The 22896-nt window shown below is 52.4% G+C and overlaps 8 protein-coding genes across 8 annotated transcripts; 3 read left to right on the top strand and 5 right to left on the bottom strand.

Moving 5' to 3' along the window:
* Positions 1-84: 84 nt before the first annotated feature.
* On the top strand, positions 85-2181 carry PG994_009183 (uncharacterized protein; the record flags this gene model as incomplete). The annotated part of the gene is made up of 1 exon (XM_066860592.1): positions 85-2181. One exon carries the CDS (start codon positions 85-87, stop codon positions 2179-2181), a length of 2097 nt encoding a protein of 698 aa, XP_066714181.1.
* A 1566-nt stretch (positions 2182-3747) lies between these two features.
* Positions 3748-8356, bottom strand: PG994_009182 (nuclease-like protein; the record flags this gene model as incomplete). Its single annotated transcript, XM_066860591.1, has 8 exons — positions 3748-4048; positions 4106-4455; positions 4512-5531; positions 5588-5719; positions 5787-6018; positions 6079-6121; positions 6303-6648; positions 7688-8356. 8 exons carry the CDS (start codon positions 8354-8356, stop codon positions 3748-3750), a joined length of 3093 nt encoding a protein of 1030 aa, XP_066714180.1.
* A 12-nt stretch (positions 8357-8368) lies between these two features.
* Positions 8369-10431, bottom strand: PG994_009181 (uncharacterized protein; the record flags this gene model as incomplete). The annotated part of the gene is made up of 4 exons (XM_066860590.1): positions 8369-8923; positions 9164-9622; positions 9674-10248; positions 10320-10431. 4 exons carry the CDS (start codon positions 10429-10431, stop codon positions 8369-8371), a joined length of 1701 nt encoding a protein of 566 aa, XP_066714179.1.
* Positions 10432-10989: 558 nt separating this feature from the next.
* Positions 10990-11574, bottom strand: PG994_009180 (uncharacterized protein; the record flags this gene model as incomplete). Its single annotated transcript, XM_066860589.1, has 1 exon — positions 10990-11574. One exon carries the CDS (start codon positions 11572-11574, stop codon positions 10990-10992), a length of 585 nt encoding a protein of 194 aa, XP_066714178.1.
* An 826-nt stretch (positions 11575-12400) lies between these two features.
* On the top strand, positions 12401-13569 carry PG994_009179 (uncharacterized protein; the record flags this gene model as incomplete). Its single annotated transcript, XM_066860588.1, has 2 exons — positions 12401-12571; positions 12646-13569. 2 exons carry the CDS (start codon positions 12401-12403, stop codon positions 13567-13569), a joined length of 1095 nt encoding a protein of 364 aa, XP_066714177.1.
* Positions 13570-13772: 203 nt separating this feature from the next.
* On the bottom strand, positions 13773-17164 carry PG994_009178 (uncharacterized protein; the record flags this gene model as incomplete). The annotated part of the gene is made up of 5 exons (XM_066860587.1): positions 13773-15828; positions 15880-15962; positions 16011-16104; positions 16153-16745; positions 16817-17164. 5 exons carry the CDS (start codon positions 17162-17164, stop codon positions 13773-13775), a joined length of 3174 nt encoding a protein of 1057 aa, XP_066714176.1.
* Positions 17165-17790: 626 nt separating this feature from the next.
* On the bottom strand, positions 17791-18542 carry PG994_009177 (Itaconate transport protein; the record flags this gene model as incomplete). Its single annotated transcript, XM_066860586.1, has 2 exons — positions 17791-18042; positions 18207-18542. The coding sequence occupies 2 exons, from the start codon at positions 18540-18542 to the stop codon at positions 17791-17793; spliced, it is 588 nt and encodes a 195-aa protein (XP_066714175.1).
* Positions 18543-19323: 781 nt separating this feature from the next.
* On the top strand, positions 19324-20274 carry PG994_009176 (uncharacterized protein; the record flags this gene model as incomplete). Its single annotated transcript, XM_066860585.1, has 3 exons — positions 19324-19792; positions 19827-19953; positions 20214-20274. The coding sequence occupies 3 exons, from the start codon at positions 19324-19326 to the stop codon at positions 20272-20274; spliced, it is 657 nt and encodes a 218-aa protein (XP_066714174.1).
* Positions 20275-22896: the final 2622 nt, after the last annotated feature.

Below are 22896 nucleotides of genomic sequence, written 5' to 3'. Positions count from 1 at the left end.
GAGAGCCTCTCCTATTCGAACTCTTCACATCATTCATACACCTAATCCACACCTGCATGCTTCACTATCCCCACCCCCGCAGTCATGGCTGGCCGTCGGAGGTTAAGGGCTGCCTCGACCTCAACTGTTGCGACCGTCGACGAAGATGCGATCCGCTTCCAAAAAGAGCATGTCGTCCTGAAGCCGGCTCACCCTCCAGACGAGAAGCTGAGCGACAACTGGCCATGTTTTCTGCTCGAGGACGCCACAGTCTACAACAGTCGTGGCGAGATAGCCAGCATTCTCCATATCGACTTCGAAGGTCCATACGTTATTCGTGGTCGCTTGAATATTGAGCAAGACCAAGTCATCTACCGTAAGCCTGCCGTCAAATTCTACTTGAAGAAGCGACCCTTACAGTTTCATCTCGTGCCAGTGCAGAAAAGACACATCAAAGACAAATCCGCCTGGATCGAAATCCCGACATCGACGTCTTACTCCATCGGTGTCAAGGATGACGATATTCCTGTCATTTGGGCCCAAGGGAATTCGGGATGGTTTGAGATCTCTCCCTCGGACAAATACACACCCACGGTAAACAACATGTTCGAGGCCGTCACACTTCATTACAACATTCTAGCCCAATACGAGGCAGAGCTGGAAAGGGCCAAGGACGAGGAGAAAAAGAAGCCGGGCTCAAAACAAAGAAAGCTACGGTTCAAGGACATCATTCTTGATATCAATAATGTTCTCTTTTCCTATGCCGTGGCTGTTGGTGATGGCGTCACCTACGAAGAAGCCATCCAAAGATGCAAGGTCCATGCTCTGTTCCTTTTGTCGCAGTTTCCTAAGCATACTCAGTTCTACAATTGGCTCAGTGGTGAGGTGCCAGATGTATTACAAAGGGTAAACAACAAGCTAAACCTTGCGGCAGCTGCCACGAAAGCAGAGCCAGAGGGGCGTGCTTCGCGGCAGAGGACGGCAGACTCGGATTCGGTCGAGCCCAAACCCAAGAGGAAAGGAAAGACTGTGGCGAGCCACCCGGCACCGAGGAGCCTTCGCAGCAGCCAACAGGTTGAATCACCTGTGGTTGACCTGACCAGTGACGATCAAAAGCCTTCCAGGACAAGACCAAATAAAGGCAAACAGAGGTCAACGCCAGACACCAAGGCGAACTCTGAGGCACCTGCCGATGTAGAAATGCACGACTTCGCGCAAACTGAGATGGCCTTACGACCGCGCAGCCCTGCACCTCTACCGTCACAGTTGGACCCGGGTTTGCCCACGTTACTCGATGTTCTCAATGAAGAACGAGCTAAGATATTGGAAGACTTGGGACACGGGAAAGCAAAGAAGCATCCCGATAAAATGAATCATGGGGCTTGGCAGACGAAAGTTTATATGGCATGCAAGGTACCGAATTACAGTGCCAAAGAAGAAATATTCACCTACTATGCCAAGGACTTGGCGCGCAGTTTAGGTCCGGAGTGGCACAAGAGTGCGTTGTACAAATGGGCCAAGGACGATGCGAAGTCAAGACCAGCCCTTCAGCACATCACGGAGGAAAATATATTGGCCCTTACAAGACGCCAAAAGGCACCGGAGAGGGTGAAGCCGAATCCTTCAACTCCGACTGTGGCAGAAACCAGTGGAAAGGTTCCCATCAGGAGCGGTCGTCCGAGTGGAAAGGCTGCAGGTTTACGCCCATCCTTGGGTGGCAAGAAGCGCCCCAGAGGCCTGGACAGCGATGACGGGATGGAATTTGATGATGGGTTGCGTGTCAAGAAAACGGCAAAGACATCCGAGTTTTTTACCGGCTCAGAGAACCACGAATTGGACGATTCGGCGACGTCTGAAGACGAGAACCTCGAAGGTAGTGATACACCAACAAAAGCACTAACACGCATCGCCATTCATGCAGAGAGGATACCGTCTGTGAAAGCACACGGACCGAATCAGACCTGGACCTGCCAAGAGCCCGATTGCGACTACTTGGTTCGTAGTGCTGATGAAAGAGAAGGCCAGGATCTGATCCGGGAGCATTTTGATGCCCATGAGAAGGAGGCCAGTGATGAGGCCAAGGAGCGTGAACTGAGCAAGATCAACCTCGCCATGGCCGAGGGGCAACGAGGTCATATGCCTATAAAGTACGCTTATTTCCCCCCTTTCCTTATTCAAGTTTACTATCCCCCGGCTGCTTGATCATTTCAGCACCCATGCATGACCTGCAGGTCAAGATCAACCTAAGGACTATCAGAACACCGTCCCAAAAGGCGGCGTGACTGCCTAGCCTTCTGCGTCGTCTGATTCGCTATACTACTGCATTGGCTTAATTGGCAGCACTGGCTATAACACCGCCCTCCCCAACCGATGTTTGCTTTACTTTTGCACATACTCTGATGCGCCAATCATTTCACATTCATTGGACTAACACCAACATCTAGCCATCTTCTCGACAAGATCCGCCGAACAGGCGAACAAAAGAGCCAAACGAAGATTGGTGACCGCGTCGTTCCGCAGCCCATTAAACGGTCCTTGCTTATTTGACCGACACGGGTGCGATTTGGCGTACTCCTGAAAACAAGTGGTTGATTAGATTCGGTCACTTTCGTCTACTTTCTTCTCTTTACGTTACGTTATTATGCGCATGATACCTCTCATCACGAAACTGGTCCTGGCCACATCAAACAGGCATGCACGCAGGCCAGTGGGCAGCATATGTGGAGTTTACCGGCGTTGGGTGTCTAGACGAGCAACGGCCATGCGTGCCATTTGCCAGGACGACATTTTGCTCTTCCAATTCCAACTTGGCCCAGATTCGCCTCACAGCATGTTGCCCTCTGGATTCAGGGTCCAACCCAAATCGATGCAGGGGACTAGTGAGGGCACATCGGGTACGATTTTCAACGAACAGCTAGAGCTTGGGCAGATATGACCCTCACAGAGACAGGTCCACGGAGGTGTGTTACCGTGCGGGGCTCATTTATTGAGGTAGTCTTCACCTGTTGCCGCTTCGAGTCGAAGGAACTGGGCAGGTCGATAGGTGTGGATATCCCGCACACGAATAATGAAACAAACTCGAAATAGCAATCAGCCGTATCTCTTGTGTACATGATGTGAAGAGTTCTCGTGAGGTTACCCAACCGTGAAGTGTAAATAACGCATGCAGTACTTGTGAAATCCCTATGCCATACGAAGTAAGACTTATCCTGAAACTCCTCAGGTACCAACAGGACATGTGTTGTAAGCATCTCAATCCAGTAGCACGCACATTGGCATCATCAGGTTTTCTGGCCTCGCAGCTAAGGCGTGTCCACTGGTTATTCACTGGTTATTCCCTTCTCTAGTTTAAGCGCTTGCTGTATGGAATACACTGGTCTTGTCGCTCTTTCTCCGTCGAAGGCAAGAATAGCTTCCACATCCGGCTAACAATGTGCTCGAACCTCCCCTCTATATGCAGATGGAGAAACATGTCTTCTACAGCTTGTTTCCCCTTCAAGTGGCGTAACACGTTCATCTTGTTCTTTCCATAGGCGAGTACAGTAATTCGTATTGGATTGTATTTTTCCCCACCACCAACGCCTTCGCCTAAAGATTCTTTGATCTGTCATTGCTATGCCACGAACTAAGTTCATAGTCCTGTACGCAACGAAACTTCCGGGTACACTCAATGAATAGGCTGCATGGACCGGTTAAACGGATCTCTATTGTCAGAGCGCCGCTGGCCTGGGCTCGACGGAGCACATCGTCCGGACTGACGATGGCAGTCTACCATCCAGTCACGCTATCTTCTGGCGGCGAGATAGGCCACGGCATGTTCCCACACCTTGCGATCGTTGGCGGGGACTTGCTCGTTGCCGATGTCTTGATACCTTCGTTCAGTGCAACGAAGAAGGCATCCGCAATCTTCAAGTCCTTGTGGAGGTCTGTGGCATACGGTACGAATTTCCCGGGGAAATCCGCACGTTTACTCGCCTTCACCTCGGGCGTGTCCGAAGGCTGGATATCGTCTAGCAGAGTCTTGATGGCGATGCCCAGAGCGACGTCCGTATCCATCAAGAAAGGGAGTCTAGTCATGTCTCGAATTAGTAATTTTGCCTGCAAAAGATTGCGTAAGGGTCCCTACCTTTGGCCCATGGTCAGATAATCGTCCCTCTCCTTCTTTCCCTGGCCATGGAGGAGAAGTGATGTGACAATAGCCTCCACAAGATCACGATTTGCTTCCCGAATGGATGAACTCAACGAACGGAAATGCAAGAAGTTCTTGCTCAGTGGTCCGGTATAGCCATTAGCTTCGTGGTACAGCTTCAACAGAATGGCGCAGCGGCTAATCAGAAGCAAGCTTGCCTTGTCTTGGTCACTACCGTTCATCGGCAACCCGTTAAGTTCCGGATGCTGGTTGCGAGTGTGCAACAGGTCGAGGCGGATGAGCTCATAAGCGAGCAGGACAGCATCTGCCAACTTATCTTCTGGGTTCTGAGCAGATACCGAGGCTATTGCGTCGAGGGACTTCGCTAAAGCCTCTCCCACACAGTGAGTTGGTGATTGTCGTTAACATAGCCTCGTAGGTGGAGGAAGCGCCAGATAACCATGGATGCAACCATGTCATCAGAATCGATGCCCTTTATCTTCTCCTTGCTGATTGTTGCCTTGGCGAATTCAGCGTTCTTCAGTGCAGAGACCTCGAACAGAATGGAACCGTGTTTGGCGTTTGGGAAATGTTGTTTGACAGTCTCCTCCTTGACAGACCACGTGTTGGCCTGCTCGATCGCCTTGTTACCCCCGCTGCGGTAATCGATCGCATGAGAGTACTTCTCGTCGAACCAAGTCTTGACATTGACGGGCTTGAACTGTATACCACGGTTCAGCCGCGGCATGATAAGACCCAGAGTCTGCTCCCTCAAGGGCATCAATTGGGTCGTGACCAGCTTCTTGTACTCGGGGGACGGAACGCCGTCCAGAGTGGGTGCGACGATGATTTGGCCGTGAGTAACCCAGCTAGGAACTCTAGCTCCAATGAGGCCAGCGTTAAGGTAATGGAAAAGCTCTGCGGGTAGCTGGTATCCAAGATATTCATAGTTGTCTTTTGTCAATGTATCGAAGTTGTGGACTTTGGGCTCACCGGCCTCGGTGATGTAAATGAAGTGATCAATCGTCATACGGGCCTTATGGTACTTCTTAAGCCAATTGGGGTCCTTTTTCTGGAGAATGTCGCCGAAAGAGGCGCATGCGGTCGCAATGGACTTGTCAGCAGTTCGCAACATATTAACTGCGTCTATGACTGAGGCCGGCGGGTGTGGTGTAATACCAGTATCCTCGAGAGGCGGAAACGAGGGCAAAAACGAAGTGCCCCTCATCAAAAGAGCATCAACGAACATGGGCTCGGTGACATTCAGGCTCTTGATGATGTTCTTCTTAGAGAGAGCCGTAAACTTTCCAGTTTCCCAGTCGATGGAGCGAATGATAAAGTCCTTGATGGGGTACAGCAGAAGCTCCTGTGGTCCCATTATGCCGGAGCATTGCTCGGAATCGATCATGTCGAAATAGGTGAGCTGTAGAGATTAGCAACTGGACTTACACATGCTGGGAGGACTTGGCTGTTACTCACCTGGGCGCATGCATTGAAAGGGGGCACCAAGAAGTGAAGATTGTGCTTCTTCAGGATGCTCTGAAGCAGAGGGAACAGATTCTGGACGGGGTAGGCCCCTCGGCTTGTACCAAAAGCAGCGACGGCGATGAGCTTCGCTCTTGAAGTAGAGATCCCAAGCCTCGTCCGTCTTCGCGTTGGCCTTCTTGCTTCTCTGTACCGAGACCTCATCTTGTCCTTCGACAGCCTGGCCATTGAAGATGAAGAAGGGGGTCGTCTTGTTGGCGTCCCAACTCTCCAGATCAGACTCGATGTGACTCTCGATACCAGTCAAGCCTCCGAGAGCGGGGAGCAGTGGCTCGTGGAAGGGGATATTGTCGAGGAAGAGCTGAAGGTAGTATGACGCATCGACCGCGACGGCATTGTCCTTGAGCTGAGATATGTCGGCGGACCTACAATGTACCGCCAGGTCAGAGAAGAGTGAAACGCCGGCAGAATGGGGTGTGACTTACTGGGCTCGATCGTTGATCCATCCATCGTCGTATAAGACCGATACTGGGCGTCACGTCAGTCAGTCTAAAGTAGGCAAGAGTGCTTCTAGTAAGTAGTATGCGACTACTCGAATGTCCCACCCCAGCGCAACGAACCGCGCGACACAAGACGAACCCGGCAGAGGTATCAAGCAATAGTGCCACTTGGCCAGCTGCAGGAAGCTCCAATCTGCCCGGTATCACACATGATGGTGCCATAAGCGAGGCCTTGTGGCGGCGAACTCGTTCCGCAGGAGCACAATGCGCCGTAAGGGTTACGGGGAGATCGCAGGCGATGGAATTGCTGCTGGCAGCCCAGTTGCGCTCGAGAAAAGTGCTTACCGGGAGGCATTTTGGCCATTGTGGCAGCTCAGCACCTGTGCCGGGTGGTTGTCGGCCAACAAGGCAATTGTACACGGCGATTGTTGCGGTGGTCGGTCTTGTTGTTGCTTCGAGGTGGTTCGGGGTCGAGGCTGAAGCTCCAGACTGGAGACCGAATGTTGTGCGGGAAGGAGGGCGAGGAGGGGACAACAAATAACGGAACTGGCCGGCCTAGAAACAAAACAATAGCCAAGTCAAGTGTCGTATTTGGGAAAAGAGAGGTAAGTAGAGAAAGGAAGTGCCGAATGCAGCTTCAGAGCTGGGTATTGGAAGATGTCGGAGGTTATGCTGTCTTGTTACCTCCCTCACACGACTCTCACAAGTAACAATAACCTAACCTAGGAACGGGATCGCATGGGGGGGTGGACGGGGATCTAGAATAATGGACATGGACCCTTTCAAGAAGCTCCAAAAAAAAGAAGCCGGCCGGAGGTTTGGTGTGTTATGTGGGAGCGGTATGGTTGGTTAACCCCTGTTAGTGTAAGGTACCGGGCTCGAATTAGGGCGGCACGCCAAGACCTTGAAGACCTAAAGACCTAGCATCAAATCAGTGCAGTGATTGTTTTAGGACATACTGTAGCTTGACAGCTAGACAGCTAGACAGCACCAACCGAGGGGTCGAAGTCCACTACCAACCTACTCACTCACCCCACCTGGGTTCTCGTTACATTGGGACGCAGATACACATCGTCCTTGTAAACAACTTTGAAGTGCTTGGGCAGTCGGAGGCATGTATTGGGTAGTGACACGACTAGTCACCTAGCAGATAGACTGCATGCTATGTACGCACGCATTGTGCAAATCGTGATAAAACTCGCCTTGATGAGGTCCTGCCGAGTGCAAGAGCTATCAGCGGCTCTTCTTTGCCACCTTCCCAGGAAATATTGACTGCACCTGACATTGTCCATTCTCTGACTCCTATTGAGGTGTATGTATCAGATTGGCCTACGAAGCTGCCGCTGGTTTCATGAGCAATACGTTACCCGGCCCGGACGCCAGCGGGAAGTGAGAAGTGAGATGCTGGACTAGACATTAGGTACAGGTAGGCACGCCGCACACCTAGGAGTCTAGGACCCATGCAAGAAGAGCCGCACGACCGGCATTCGAAGGCACGGCCTAAAGAGCCCTCTACCTCTAGGCTCTCTCCCCGCAGCTTCTCAGACAATATAAAGGTACTTCACCGAAACACAATTAGAGGGCTGGAGGTTACCCCGGTCCCGGTACCAAGCACTACAACACGATCCAGCTGCATGCCAGCCTCCTCCATTAGCACTCGCAACGGTTTGCCGTCTCGCCTCTCGTCTGGTCGCTGGGCCCCAACAAACCGCTCTGTAGCCTCGGTAATCTCCACCATGCCGCTGCCGCCGTCACCGTCGTCGTCGTGGTAGTAGCGGAAGTGAAGCCCAAGACGGTTCGCGCCGCCATCCAGCGAAACCCGGTCGTCCACGTAGAGCTCTCCCTCGGCCACAGCAGCAGCAGCAGCCGCCGCGCCACGGCCACGGCCACGGCCATCGCCACCATCACCTCGCCGAAGGCCGGGCGCGACCAGCAGCTCGAAGCCTTTCTTGCACAGCTCCGTCGTGTTGGCCGACTCGACCCGCATGGGCACCACGCAGCCGCCGCGCACGTGGAGCGGGATGCGGTCGAACGGCACGTCGCGCAGCCGGGCCGGGGCGCCGCGCCCGCGGACTACGACGGCGTCGCCCGGCGTGTTCAGTTCGTAGAAGACGTCGTCGGGGAGGTAGACGCTCACGTCGGTCGCGTCCTCGTCGGTGACGGGCGACACCAGGATGCAGGCGCCGAAGAAGTACTGCAGGTCGATGCCGTACGTGTCGGCATCCGCGGGGTACAAGTACCAGAGGGGGTTGATGGCGGGCATGCCGTCGCGCGACTACCTCTGCAGGGCCGTGTACAGGTAGTCGAGCAGGCGGTAGCGCAGGTCGATGGCGCACCGGGCCGCGGCCGCGACGAGCGGGCGGAGGTAGAACTCCTGCGGCGGCGCCTCGTCGTGCGCGTGGTTCCGGAAGAAGGGGCTCAAGGCGCCGAGCGCCGTCCAGCGGGCGCAGAGCGTGTCCGAGGGCCGGAGCTTGAACCCGCAAACATCGCTCCCCACCATGGGGATCTGGAAGATGGAAGCGAACCCCAAGAGCCCCGCGATGGACGACCGGTAGTGGTCCCACCGCGACGCGTTGTCGCCCAGCCATTTCTGGACGTAGCGGCCGGCGCCGGCGAACGTGCTTCGGGTGATGATAAAGGGCTTCAGACCTGGGCGTCTCTTGAGCATTGCTTGGCGGGTCGCCATGTCCATCATCGACCCATATAGATTGTGGATGTCATACTCGCGCATCCCGTTTGCGTGCACTATGTTGGTCGGCACAGTGAGGTCGCTTATCTCACCTAATAGTCCTCCGTTGTGGATACTATAAGGGGGCTCCAGGAGATCCTCCTAATAATCATCCCAATTTCGAGGACCAAGAATATGTTGCAGCACACCATCCACTTTGAAAGTTGCGACCGCCTCTTGGGACCATGGATTATTGATTGTGTACGAGGGATGCCCGACTCCTGAAGTATTGAAGCCCGGAAGTGCTCAAGGTGGTTCGCGTAGAGGTGGTAAGTCAGGCGGAACCCCTATTCTCTTAGCCTCGTCGGCCGGGTTTAGGCATGGATATCTACACATGCTGACTGGTTCTTTCATATCAATCCAAATTCCGTCGATGTCAATACCATCCTGTGGGTTAAATGCATCCTTGATCTGCTCGTCCCAGTAGGTGCTCGCGTTGGGGTGAAGCCAGTCTGGAAACACAGCGACACCTGGCCAAACAACGCCTCTAAAGTACTCAGCATTGGGTATTTTGAGGAATACATCCATCTCCACACCTCTATCGAAGGCAGGATAGGGCCAGTCTGCGACAGCGGGATCTACCATCAGCATGTATCGTTGTTGGTGGTCATGAAGGTGTTGAACGATATTTCTCATTCTCTCAATGGGGAAGCGTTCTTGGTCAAGAGAGAAAACTCTCCTGTGGTCCATATAATCTATATCAGTCCACATGGTTTCCAACGGGATTCCAGAGGCTGAGTAGTTTGAAACGACTTCTGCCACCTCGAACCAGTCTTGATAACCAAACTTGCATTGGTGGAACTGCAGAGAAAAGGTTAGCACGTCTGATTTCGTAGATACTCACTTTTTGACATTAGAGAGATAATTAACACCAAGGCTCCAAAAGGGTATCAGGGCGTACTGCCGCGAGACATCCACCGGGCTGGGACCGGCAAGGAAGAAAAGATCCAGTTCGCCGCCTATCAGTAAGTATTCGATCGAATACTCTTCTCCATGGCTTTCGCTGTTTTTGGATAACTTTATATCGGCGCCATTGTAGTTTCGGAGAAATACACCATGGGTACCACTCGGCCGTTGCTCGAAGTAGACGGGATGGCTACCATAGAGATTCTCGCGGTATGGGACACCATCCGAATCGCGATTCCACATAGTCCTCGTATAATTGTCTTCGAATGGAAGTCGGAAGCCATCTATATGCTCCCCTAGACCGTAAAGACTGGGCTCCGAAGGCAGCCGCGACCTGAACAGGACATGGCCGGTGTCCTTCCTGGTCACCTGGAAGGAGAAGGGACTCTCGGTGTAACCGAATGATAGAAGTGAGCTCTCACGAGAACCAGATGGGTCTGATGTAGGCTCTGGCAGTACCTCGTCAGGCAGCATATACTCCTTGTCCCTAATGTCTTGTATCAGGACTCGAAGGCGGGATTCTGATGTGGCCCGTTAACGCCAGACCAGATGCACATAATTCAGAGCGAAGTTACTATGATGAACTACTTACCGGTTTGAAATTCAACACGGAGTCGCAGTTCTGGTAGATCGGGTCCGAATACAGAACACCCAGAACTGTTCAGATGCAACTCTGCCTGGAACGACGACGGGCCTTCGACCATGGTTGACGCCGAGTATCCCAAGCATTCATATGGGTTCCCATAAACCCCCAGGAAGGAGTAGCATAGAGCAACCCACCGTTTTAGAGACGACATGCCTATCATGAAAGCCTCTCGTTCCTTGAAACCGCAACGACAGATTGGAAAAGGGGCCAAAGTATTCGTGAATCCGGATTAGGGGCGTGATGGGAATATTGAAACCCGATTGTATGGTATCATCTCCGCACGGTGATGCTCGATTTGCACCTCGTCTGCAGATGCGAATTGGGGGTGGCCGGATTACCTGCCAATCAGATGCATTTCCAAGAGGCACACCTCCCACAAGTAACCTAGGTTAGACCTCTGCATGCGTCGTCGTGCCATGGTGGCCAATGTACCCAACAACTGTAGGAAGGAAGGAACCACTAGCCCCTCGTCGGGCTGGTCATTTATTCTCCCGAGTAAGCAAGAAACACGCAGCCATATTCAGAGTCTTCGGGGTTCTTCGCACACACACACAACGAAGTATGCCATATCCGTCAGCATCTCCCCAATTCAGTCCGACATGACGCGCGTGCGGGATCAGTCGGTGCGACAGCCGTCGAGAACCTCTCGCGGGTCGAAGGGAACAGTTAGCGACCCCTCAGTTGGGTTGGTCATTCTCCAGGGCGAAGCTGAAGATACAGGGAATGGGGTGAAGTCCGAGTACGTCCAAACAACGTGGCAACATAGGGTGCTTGCGATATATCGGCCTACGTCCTGTCGCGGGCGATCGAAAGCCGCATGTTCGAAAGGGGCTACCTTACGTCCGAAGCCCGCCGGAACGCCAAAGATGGCGATACCGTGTGGCTGGAGATCATCCACGCCATGACCCTGGTTCGTCAGGGAGAACATGCCCCTGGGCGCTTCGAAGCGGCAGAGAAGGAACTCACCATGCTGAGCGATCGGTTCAAAGGGATCGAGGCGGCGGGGAGCTCTTGGTACGATGAGAAGATCCGCCATTTTGCCATCAAATGCAGCTTGGCTCAGATATCTCATCTCCTCCAAGGTGAGTGGCCAGAGGCGCAGCTGCGATGGGCCGACGCCATCGATTTCGGAGTGGATAGAGTCAAAGACTGGAAGGGCCACCATTACTACATCGAGGTGGCCAGGTACAGTCTTGCGCATGCGCAATGCGGCGCGAGCATAGACGCAAGAGTTGTCCTAGCTCCCCTGGCCGACACGATCAGAATTCTGAAGGGGAAGCGCGTTACTTGGCTGCTAGGCTTGGATACCTTCTGGTTGGATTTGATGCAAGAACATCTAGAATCCCGGATCGAGGCGGTGTCGAAGTTAAGCCACGGGGACTCGGTCGAGGACAGGATGACTGCCTTGTTGGTCATTTTACGTGATTTGTGGTTAGATGGATATGGTCCGACACAAGGTTTGTTCGATTAATATTGTAAGAAGCAATTTAAGACTTAACTTAATGAGATAGGTATAGTATTCGAATGGCAGGACTTCTCTTGATAATATAGTATTATTAAATCATAATTGAGTGATACGATAGACGACGCTTCCCTTGCTTCTCGGTAGACGGAATAAGGAGTTCTCGCGAAAGGTCTCGCCAAATCAACCCATGCGTCCAGTAACCTTTGACTTCATGGAAGAAGAAAACTCTCCTCCTCGATGTACGTAACTCGCTATCTCGTGATAGGCCCTTCCGGCTTCAAGCGATAACCACCTCGTAACGTGCCGTGGCTCGCTTGGGGAGTGGCCGGTATCGAGGTCGGTAAGGTGGGGTGGGGATTTGGAGGAGCCAGGCGTTACACAGCCAGCCGAGCCAAACATCCGTAACCTCTTTAGATATCGTGATCAATAAGTTCAAATATACATCCTTATCACTACCACCGCAATCGCAGCACGTGGGTATCCATCCTGTCTTTTAAACGACAGTGAGCTCATCGCATTTAACCTCGCAAATCTGGTGCGACTACCATCGAATACAACAACCATGGCTGCTGCAACGCCGGTCATCCCCATCATTGACATCTCGGCTGCGGGGACTGATGAGCTTGACGTAGCCAAGGCCCTCGTCGACGCCGCAGCAGAACATGGTTTCGTCTACATAAAAAACACGGGGAAGGACATAACGGCGCAACAGATCAGCAATGCCTTCGACCTGGTGAGAAGAGAAAGCCCAAGTTGCTACTTCACAGGTACAATACCGAATGAACCTAACCTGTTCTACCCGTCTAGTCCCGCGCCCTGTTCGCCTCCCCGATAGAGGAGAAGCAGAAGTGCACCATCCAGAAGAACAACCAGGGCTGGTCCGGCATGCACACTGAGACGCTGGACCCGTCCTCGCAGCGCGTGGGCGACTACAAGGAAGCCTTCAACTTCGGGCCCTTCACGCCGGCGCACGCGGCCCAGCAGCCCCTGCCCAGCACCCTCGCCGCCGCGCAGGTGGCTGAGATCGCCCAGTTCCGCGGCGCCTGCCACACGCTGTGCGAGCGGCTGCTGCACCTGTTCGGCGCGGGCCTCGGCGTGGCGCCGCCCGACTTCTTCGCGGCCTCGCACGAGCCCGACCGGCCCTCGGGCTCCATCCTACGCTTCCTGTACTACCCCGCCCCCACGGCAGTGCAGTCATCGTCGTCGTCGTCGTCCGCCATAGAAGCGGGCGAGGTCCGCGCCGGCGCCCACTCCGACTACGGCTCCGTGACGCTGCTCTTCCGCCTGCGGGGCCAAGCCGGCCTCGAGATCCTCACGCGCGCCGGCGCCTGGGAGCCCGTCCCCGTGTGCCCGCCCGGCACCGAGGACGACCCCTCGCCGCCCATCCTCGTCAACATCGGCGACCTGCTCTCGTACTGGACCAACGGCCTGCTGCGCAGCACGGTGCACCGTGTCACGTTCGAGGGCGATGGCAGTGGCGGAAAGAAGGTGATAGGCGAATCCAACAGCGAGCCGCGATACAGTATTGTCTACTTCTGCCACCCGACCAATGACACGCAGTTGACTGCCGTGCCCAGTACGAGGGTCAAGGAGTTCAAGGGCGGTCTGGCCGAGGCCAACGGTGGAAACCCATATGCAGAGCGCAAAGTGTTGACCGCCGATGAGCACCTGAAGATGAGATTGCAAGCTACATATCTGCAGATGTACGAGAAGGATGGCAAGACAGCGTAGCTATCACACTCAACTCAGATTATGCAAAAGCAGTAAAATCGAAATGATTTCGCTTCGTCTCCAAATATGCTCCTCCTGATCCTGTATTGTAACTATTGCCACCAATGGGTATCTATCCATCCAATGCAAGTAAAACCAACGCAACGTGATGCAATGCCTCGTTTCTCGTGCCCAAATCCCAGTGCTCCAGCCCTTGCATTAAGTCAAGGGCCCATGAAATGCCCAGAGAAACGCCGTTCATGCAATACCGACGTATCTTTGCCTCCAAGGATCCGGCCCTTTCTGTACGACCCCGGCCTCAATGTTCGCAAAGTCGTCCAGTATCTTCCAGTCATATACTGCCACCCATTCTCGTTGTCCGTTTCGCCTCCTGAGTCCGGCTTTCTCAACGCACTTGAGAAACTTATGCGTCGCCTCGAGACGCCCGGTCTGTACCAAACAGATTTTACGCTGCCTTCCGCTCCTGCCGCTTCGTGAACCTTGCCCAGACACATCTGCATTGAGCCTTGATGAACTTGAGAAAGAGGCTTCTGAGCTGTACGGTTGGCGCTTCCAGGCCTCTGGATCGACCTCATAGCTGGCAATGCCATGAGTCTTGAGGAGATCCTCGGTAACCCAACATAGTTGCTAATGCATGGAGCGAGTAGAATGGACGCGTTTTTAAATGCACACTCAGATCCCTTATGTGCACAGCCCACCTGTGCCGATGGCTCTGCAGCAACAGTTGCAGTCGCTGGCTTTTCTGGGCGGGCCTTTTGTGGTGTGGACACACATCGCGGTGGCGAAGATGGCAGTTCATTTGCCGTGGGGAACGATCCGGCCGCTGACGAGACGAGACCATTCTCGCCCATCGGCGATGATGGCAATGCGTGGTGTCGAGTTTGGACGAACATGGGAGAGGCATTCTGGATCGAAGGCCTTTGATCGACAGGAGTCTTGTTTCCATCGATACTTCCGAGCGGTTGACGGCCACGAGGCGGACAAGTCAGAGGGTTGGGGAGTGACGGTGCCGTAGGTTTCAGGTGCTCAGCATCAGCACCAACGAGACTTCGATGTCTTTTGTAAATAGGGTTGGAGTCAGAGATAGCAGCTGCTCGCTTACTGGGTTTCGCCCCAGTACCTAGGTTCGTCATTGCAGATGTATCAACAACTGAACTTCTGGCCTCAGTAGCTGATGATCTGGGCGGTGTAGCCAACCCCACAGATGGTATATTGGATGCGTTATGATTTGTTACTCCAGACTTCACTTCCGTCGCGGATTTTGAGCCAACAGCTCTAAACGCGTCATCTCGTGCCGGACTAGCACCGGATAGACTTGGCGAGATGCGGCTTGAGGTTTCGGAGAAGACGGTGACCTGGCTAAGCTCGTCGATTGCTCGGCCTCGAGGATCGGCTTTCTCCAGGGCAGAAATCCAATGCCGCATCTCTTGGCTATCTTCGGACCCGGGTGTTTCGGACGCAGTACAAGCCGCCTTCTGAAGCTCCGCAAAGCTAATTACATCCAGAAACGATCTGTCGTGGTGGATTTTGCTGACTATCGGGAACCTCATGCTCCAATGACGAGAGTTTGCCTCTTTGTCGAACGAGAAGCACCTCATGTCGAACACAGGTGGATTCAAGAAAACCTCCGCTGGTCTGACAGTGCTTCCGATACCTCTGAAGTCAAGCATCAAGTACTTGTTATCATCGAATGGTACTGCGCGTGGTTCGCACTGCCGTCGCAGCGTCTCAAGGAGGGTCTTGGGCAGCTCAACAATGTTTGTGACCACGAATTTCGGATTCTCGCTCCTGGCTCTGGCTCGGTCCCTATTCGCAAGGCAGCCGATGTAAAAGTGTGTCCACCTCAGTTTGGGAATGTCATAAGTCTTCGCCTTGGTAGCATCGTATGAAGCACCAATTACTGCAAAATCTCCGACGTCACCCCAGCCTTGGACATATTCTTTTTTCAGTTTGATCACGCAAGAGCCAAAGCGGCTCTGCCGAAGGCTGAAGTTGAAGTATGGCTCATCAGGTTTGAGCACAAGACCTTCGCCATTCGCCACTATGCACTTTGCAAAGAGTTCTCGCAAAGTAGATGCAGCTTGTTGCTTGGAGAAAGGAATGATGTGGCGTTTGACCAATTCCGCATGACCCTGGCGGCATTTAACCAGCTTCTCGAGGCGCTGGAAGCGTTGTGAATGCCTCATGTTTAGCATCGATTGCGTATCCACCAGGAGAACATCGTAATATACGATCATCAGCTGTTCGTGGTCATGCCGTCTAAGCCAGTCAATATGTGCATTAGGGTCATGGGCTGAGTGAGGTACTTACTGCGAGTCATTCTTTGTCCCAATATATGTGCCGGAGCGAGACACATGCTTACGTATCTTATGAAATGGAAGTATCTTGTTGTCCTACAAGTTGTTAGAATGTTGGCGTTGGCTACTCTGAAAGGGACTTACTTTGGTACTATATACTACCAGCTCGCCTTCCAGAATGCATCCCATTTTGAAAGGGCAATCAGGGTCGCCTAGTCTCAGCGATTCCCGAATGGCTCTGTTTCATCGTCAGTAGTGGAAATGAAGCATGGGGTTGAAAACTTACGGATGAAGCCTTCGACGGTCTTGAGTACTGTCCTTGCCACTTTTAGAGAAGATCTGGATGGAGTCATGTGGCTTGCTCAGATCTATATGGATCTGGCAATACTCTCCGTCGATCTTCTGCTCACAGCTTACTTGCCGCTGGCCCATCATATCCAGGCAGTTTTGGATGCTTCTGGCTTTGAGCCATGGCGGACGGCCGACCTTGGTGCCCAAGGCAGGTTTCATAAGACTAGCGATGACTTTCGGGTCACTAGGCGACGAACCAACGTGCTGCAGATAGTCGGTTGCTATTTGCAGATCGTCCCTTACCTTCAGCATACGCGGTAGTAACGCATGGTAAGAACGAAGAACGACACGTTCCTCGAGAACGATTGGTTGATAGTTCTTCGAGATTAACCTGGCAAACCACTTGGCATCCCGAGGGCTGAGACGAGTAAAGAACTGACCCAGGATCTGGTTGTCCGATTGCGGGTTTCGACTCGTATAAGACGCCCTGATGGCTGGAGAACTGAACCTACAACCAGCAGCGACCCTTGTGAGCACCTCTTCGAGGTCCTCTACAGTGACCTCTCGCTCAGGGTGTATCGGGTTTGGCTGTGGGCATAGTTTAGTGCTTGATCATTACCGAGGAATTCGCCATCATTGCCAATTGCTGCGGAACTTACCGCGCGACTCAGAATGCTCTCTACACAGTCGCCCAAATCGACACTTTGCCCCGCCGTCTTATATCTGCGCAACTCCTTCACCCGTGAGCTGCCCAGGATCAGAGCCTGGCCGATGATGCTCTCCAATCGTAGGACTTGGATTCCATACACGCGGTCGGTCCTTCGCTCCGGCAAAAGCGTGGAGATGACGGCACAGCCGTTGACAGTTGGCGCATCAAGACGGATACGGTGTTCGTGGAACCAACGCTCAATAATCGTACGACTTGGTGTTCTCTCTTTATTGGTCGAGCGTGTTTCATCTTCCAGTTGCTGCAAGAGATCGCAGACAAATCTATAAGGGAAAGGCATTGTTTATAGGGCTATCGCCGACCATGGCGAGCGAATAAGATGGAGTGAAAATGGGAAAAAGCAAAGAAAGCAACTTGGGAAGCGACGATGCATTGCAGCGCACCGTGCGAGACGTAGTCAGAGAAAGAGATGACTGCGCTTATGATGATGCCTGGCGGATCTCTTTGTTCATGTGAGACGTCAAAGGCATCGATCCAACCTGCGACATGTGAGTAAGTTGGTGTTGTGAGACGCGTTTTATTAGGTGACCAGCCCCGCGTAAAGTGCTTTGCTAGCAGAGACATCAGTGTGGGGCTCTAAAATAGCACATCAAGCTTGCAGCAGTCAAACTCACTCACCTAGAAGAGACCACCAATCCAGGTGAATGCAACTCCAGCGTGACGATCACCACACCCTTTCTCTTTTAGGTCAATTGAATGCTGATTGAGGACTTGAGGTTTCTTCACCAAAGGACACAGCAAACACCATCACTAACAATCACGCATGGATTGCCATATTATAACAAACAAAGTATGATCCTGAAGTGAAAACAACAAACTCCAGGGGCTGCTCTCAGTCGTTGAACAGGAGATAGCGCGTAATTGGGTCCCGCGAATATGTATGTAGTCTGCTTGTTCATTCAAATCTCATTCTGTATTTGCGACATGCCGAGCTACTCTCCATTTCCTGCCATACATCCGCTCGATAAGATAAAAGAATCCCGCAACAAGACAGAAAGACCCGAGCAAGGTAAATGCCCACCCAAATCCTATTTTATCAATAACTATCTGTAAAGTACCAACAAGAACTGCCGACATACTACATCTTACAATGTTAGATGACGCCTGGGCGGTGGCGGGGACGTCTTCGTTGATGCGGACCAATAAAGTGTTATTTATCTGACTTCGGTGTTAGTGAAGTGCGTTTCCGGTCACGACTCGAACCTACATTAAAGCATGTTTGTATCGAGAGACCGGCGAAGAACAAATAGATCAGTGGAACCGCCATATGCTAAACTGTTCAGCCCGTATCATAGTCCAGGAGGTGAGTCGAGTACACTCACCACATGACGGTCGACTAGCCATCCGTAGGCCACAACAGAAACCAGCGCTACAAGAGTGGGAAGTAACACGCTTCTGAGGCGAGCCTCTTCCACGGGAAAGTGTAACAGGTTATCGCCCGATACCTTGTCAATGGGTAGTCCATGGGACTGGGCCACGATACGGTAGTCGCGATCGATCCATTTTCCCGACACAATTGTCGATATGATGGCTCCGACATCGAAGGGCAGGTATACAAACCCAGCTTGCAAATAATCAAGATGATAAACCTGGACAAATGATGTTGACAGTGAAGTGTGGATGCAACAGTACACTATATATAGAAAGCTTCCGGGCATGATACTTACTGCAACATCCTTGCGAGATAGGACCACCAGGGTAAAATAACAGTGTAGTAGGCTGGTTTGACATGAGAATTTCCCGTAGTCTCATGCTGTGTTTCAAGCTCCCGGGTTGTGGTATAAACAGGGAGAGGCCGTATTGGCACCCCTTTTCCAGCGCAAGTCACGTCGTACACGAGCGGGGTGTCTGGATCATATCACCACATGCATGAGAGATGTAACCCTTCACAATAGATTGACAATGTCTGATCCAACTGTACGACGTTGCAGGCATAAAATAAGTCCCCCCTACCAGGTAGTAAAATATCGTTTGGTAGCGGCGATATAGGTGGCAGAGGGATATCTGGTTGTGACTTGAGCGATAACTAACTTTGCTACTTGATTAGGAGGACTTAACATACCCATACGACGTAGTAAAGCATCTGCAACGGTTCTGAACCCCATTGGTTCGACTTGTCGTCGTTTGTTATCTTGGCGCTGTAGTTTGCCTACAGCCAGCAAACCGTCAAGCCAGGCTGCCGAGAGCCTGCTTGATCGAAACCTTGCCAAAATGAACTTTTGGCGGGCTCTGTACTAATTGTATTGCCCGTATGAATAACTGTGAACATCCTATGGACTGGTGTCTTTCCAGGTATTGACATCGTTTAGAGCTCCCAGCAGGTGCGACGGTCCGAAGCTCTCGTGGCCATGGCGCAGGTAATTGGAACACTACAGCTCGTGTTGATGTTGAGGTTGGTGGCGAACCGAAGTCTTACTTTCTGAAGGCCTGTATCATCCAATGATCCAAGCATGTCGGCAGCACAAAGCTCACCGAGCTGCGGCTGTGCAGTTGACGACCGGCCCCAAAGCACAATCCATGCTTCATGGTGAGTATAAGTCGATGCTCTTGATCAACCAGTCAGTGCCAGAGTTTTCGCCCAAACCGCTTACTTGGGGCAAATGCGCCGACTCCGACTGTCACATCCTCCTATTCGAGTTCCATGCCCTGCAAAAGGGGGCCCCGGCCATCCCTCGCTTCACAAAGGCAGTCGCTCAGCTCCACATGCGCAGTCGAGAAGCCTATCCGCAGCACAGGTTCGTCTTTCACATCACCACGTTCAATGGAACGCTGGGGCAAGACAACACGTGGACTGACACCTGGGAGGAGTTCTACGTCCGCGGAATGCACCGGATGTTGCAACTCGAAGAGGAGGCTGGCGGGCCCTGCGAGGAACTGAAGCACTCAATGAACCGTTTTCCTCGCCAAGGTTATTCCCCGGCTCTTGCGCCCCCTGGAGACAGACGGACGACGCATAGAACCGGTCCTCCTCCATGGTGATCTGTGGACGGGGAATGTGGCGACGCAGGAGGCGACCGGCGAGCCTCTGATGTTCGACTCTTCGACCTTCTGGGGCCACCATGAATGCAGGTGTTCCTTAGTTTAACACCAGTATTGCTCGGTGACTCGCCCGACTTAAAACTGACCTGGTGTCCGTAAATGAACTCGCGACCATGCGTCCCCTGGCAAACGACTGGGCACGAGAGTGCATGGACAGCTACCACGCCATCTTGCCCAGTCCGAGCCACAGGAGGACTGGGAAGGTTGAAACACACTTTATGCTGTGTAAGTGAGAGTGATATCCGTATTTCTTGTTTGTTCTTACTGACCCGGCTCTTCTGTTTCATCAGGCGCGTAATCATTCACGACACGGCGCTGTATCCCGAGGTTGCGCACTTCAGGCCGACGTAAACGCCCAGCGGGCACGGATCTTTGGGACTCATTTACTAATCGTGTTTTCACAGGCAGATTGAAGAAATGAGGAAGTTGATAGAGCAATTCGGTTGAGTTCATGGCTGTTGGATGAGGAACACCAATGTGGCTGGTAAAGTGGCTAGTGCGACTATCCAGAAGTCGTTGATGTTATCCTTAGGGTTCTGCTGCTAGACGAAGCTACGAATAATGCGTATTATACCAATCGTGTTATCGTACAGTCTGAGCCAACCTATGTCCTACAATCGACTGCCCCTTTTGGCATCGTTCGCTGACGTCTTCACTTATGACAAGCCTGGATCATGAGACAGAGAAGATGGTTAACACTATCATCATTGAGGAATTCAAGGAATGGACCGTCATTGCTGCGAGGCGCCTTGACTCGAGAAGCCTACATAATTGTTTTTATTTAAATTATACTTTAAGCCCCGACATATGAGGCAGGCATTGTCTAAGTAGAGAGGCGAGGCGACGTGTACAAACGTGAGCTAAAGGCGATAAGGGTGCATGGGACGCTATGGCGCTATCAGATTCGGATGTTGTACTGAGCGTATCCTCATGTGTTGCAATATGGTTCTTTTCGCGTCACCAGAGGTAAAACACGGAATTTCTAGGTTACGACGTAAGCATAATGCGAATAGAAAGCTCTCCCCCAACAACCCATACCGAATATACTATGTATTATTATCTGTCCAACATCGATGTTTGGAAGATTCCCTGGTACATGTAGTCGGACAAGCTGCACAAGACTACACGATTCACAAATGAATGTGGAAGCCAGCTTGCCAGCTTGAAGACGGCTAAACGTATGTCGTTGCTGTCTCAACGAAGAGGCTAGAATATCCCTCATACTGATATAAATAAGGACTTTGCCATGGAGAGTTCCCGTCCGGGGATCGTGTGTTGCTAATTTGCTTGATGTCAAACATAGCGCCATCATTCTACCTACATCCTAGCCCGTCAACGGTGCATGCTAACCACCAGCAGAGTAGTGGACTGGCAGTGATAGAGAGAGGGGGGAGAGGGACAGACAGACAGAAAGCGGGCGTCATATATACCCGCTCTCAGGGCTAAAAAATATCCCGGGGATCACGATATCTGCAGTCTCACCCGGCTGAAGATGCGATGGGATCTGGCTTGAGCTGAGTCGAACGCACGACATTCGCCAACGGGTGAGCGAGAAAGGGATCGATCGGGTGGAGCAAAGGTCCACCGCCCATGCAGCTCACAAACAGTCAATTGAAGATAATAGACCTCAATGCATCTTGCCCGGTCTCGGCGGAAGTGTGGATATATACTCCGTAGCACAAGTACCATTCTTAGTCTTTCCAGCCGGTAGTCAGGCCTTGAGCAAACACTTGCAAGTTGGCCAGTAATATGTAGTAAGTAGCAATGTATTTATTATGTATATATAAAACCCCCACCAAGCATCAAGACAAGGCCGGACCGTTGGGAAGAGAGGCTTGGAGAGGTAAACAAACCGTTGCTGGAGCGCCGAGGGAGAAAGGATGGATGGCTGCACGGATCGACCACGTTATCTGCGCTTATTATGGTGTACATATGTATACTTTGAGACAACATGGTGTCTTGCTGTTCCTGAAGCGGCCTCGATGTTTTTATACTTGCATGCATTTTGGACATGTGCAGCAAACTGAGTTCTATGTCTCACCCAGCGCCGGCAATGAGATCAGACCCAAGCAAAATTTCCGGGCGCATGACGAACGGTATGCACGATCAGTGGACAGAATGGGATGGAGTAGGATTGAGCCATCTACCATGTAATTAACCGTGAGTGGCCATTATGGATGGATGATTGGCGGAGAAGGGCACATCTGCTTGGTACGCAATAGGAGCTACAGTGATCAGTGATCGAGTGGTTCAGACCCCCACCAGGATCAGAGGGCCCCTCGTAGGATGTAAGTACATGTGGTCAGCGCTCTATCAGAGGTATGTATTGAGAAACAGCCCTTAATACCGTTGTACCTTCAACGGAAATGTTTGCAAAGTACCTACAGATAGAGATGTAAATGCATTTCAGTCGTATACAAAACAAGGTTGCTGTCTCTTGAATTGAATATCAAGTTGCCGAATTGAATTCAGGCAGGGTGGGTTTGATGGCGCTGCTAACAGGGCCGAGGCCAGGAAGAAGACCAGGGACGTGGCCCCCCCTGCATGTCTCCCAGCTGGCCCCCTGCAGAGTTAAAATTGCACGCAACTCCGCAACACGACCGCCCCGGCAATCTGGGCAGGGCGGGCAGGCGGGAGGTTGCTGGAAGGCCGCCAGTTTACCACAGGCCGGCCTGAGCTGGATTCGCGAACATGCGAGCCCCTGCAAAGAAGGCGTCGTCCTCGGTGGGACCCTCCGTTTCGTTTCCATGTGGTTGACGGGGAGAGTGAGGAAACAACAAACCAAAGTCAGCGAGACGAAATGAGCTTCTTTAAAGCATTGCGAAGCTCATCCATCAATCCCCTGGCCCTTCTTCTGACTTTTCCCACCCTCTGCCCCATTTCGCCCAGAAACGGAAATCACATCGATTCAAGCAATACTACTGTGAAAACAGCTGAGCTTACACACTCGTTCCAGGACATCGGCAGCCGCCA

The sequence above is a fragment of the Apiospora phragmitis genome (assembly GCF_038363925.1).
Source record: "Apiospora phragmitis strain CBS 135458 chromosome Unknown utg000008l:1.0-3514335.0:1.0-3519231.0, whole genome shotgun sequence".
Lineage (NCBI taxonomy): Eukaryota > Fungi > Ascomycota > Sordariomycetes > Amphisphaeriales > Apiosporaceae > Apiospora > Apiospora phragmitis.
This window is presented reverse-complemented; position numbering and strand designations above follow the sequence as displayed.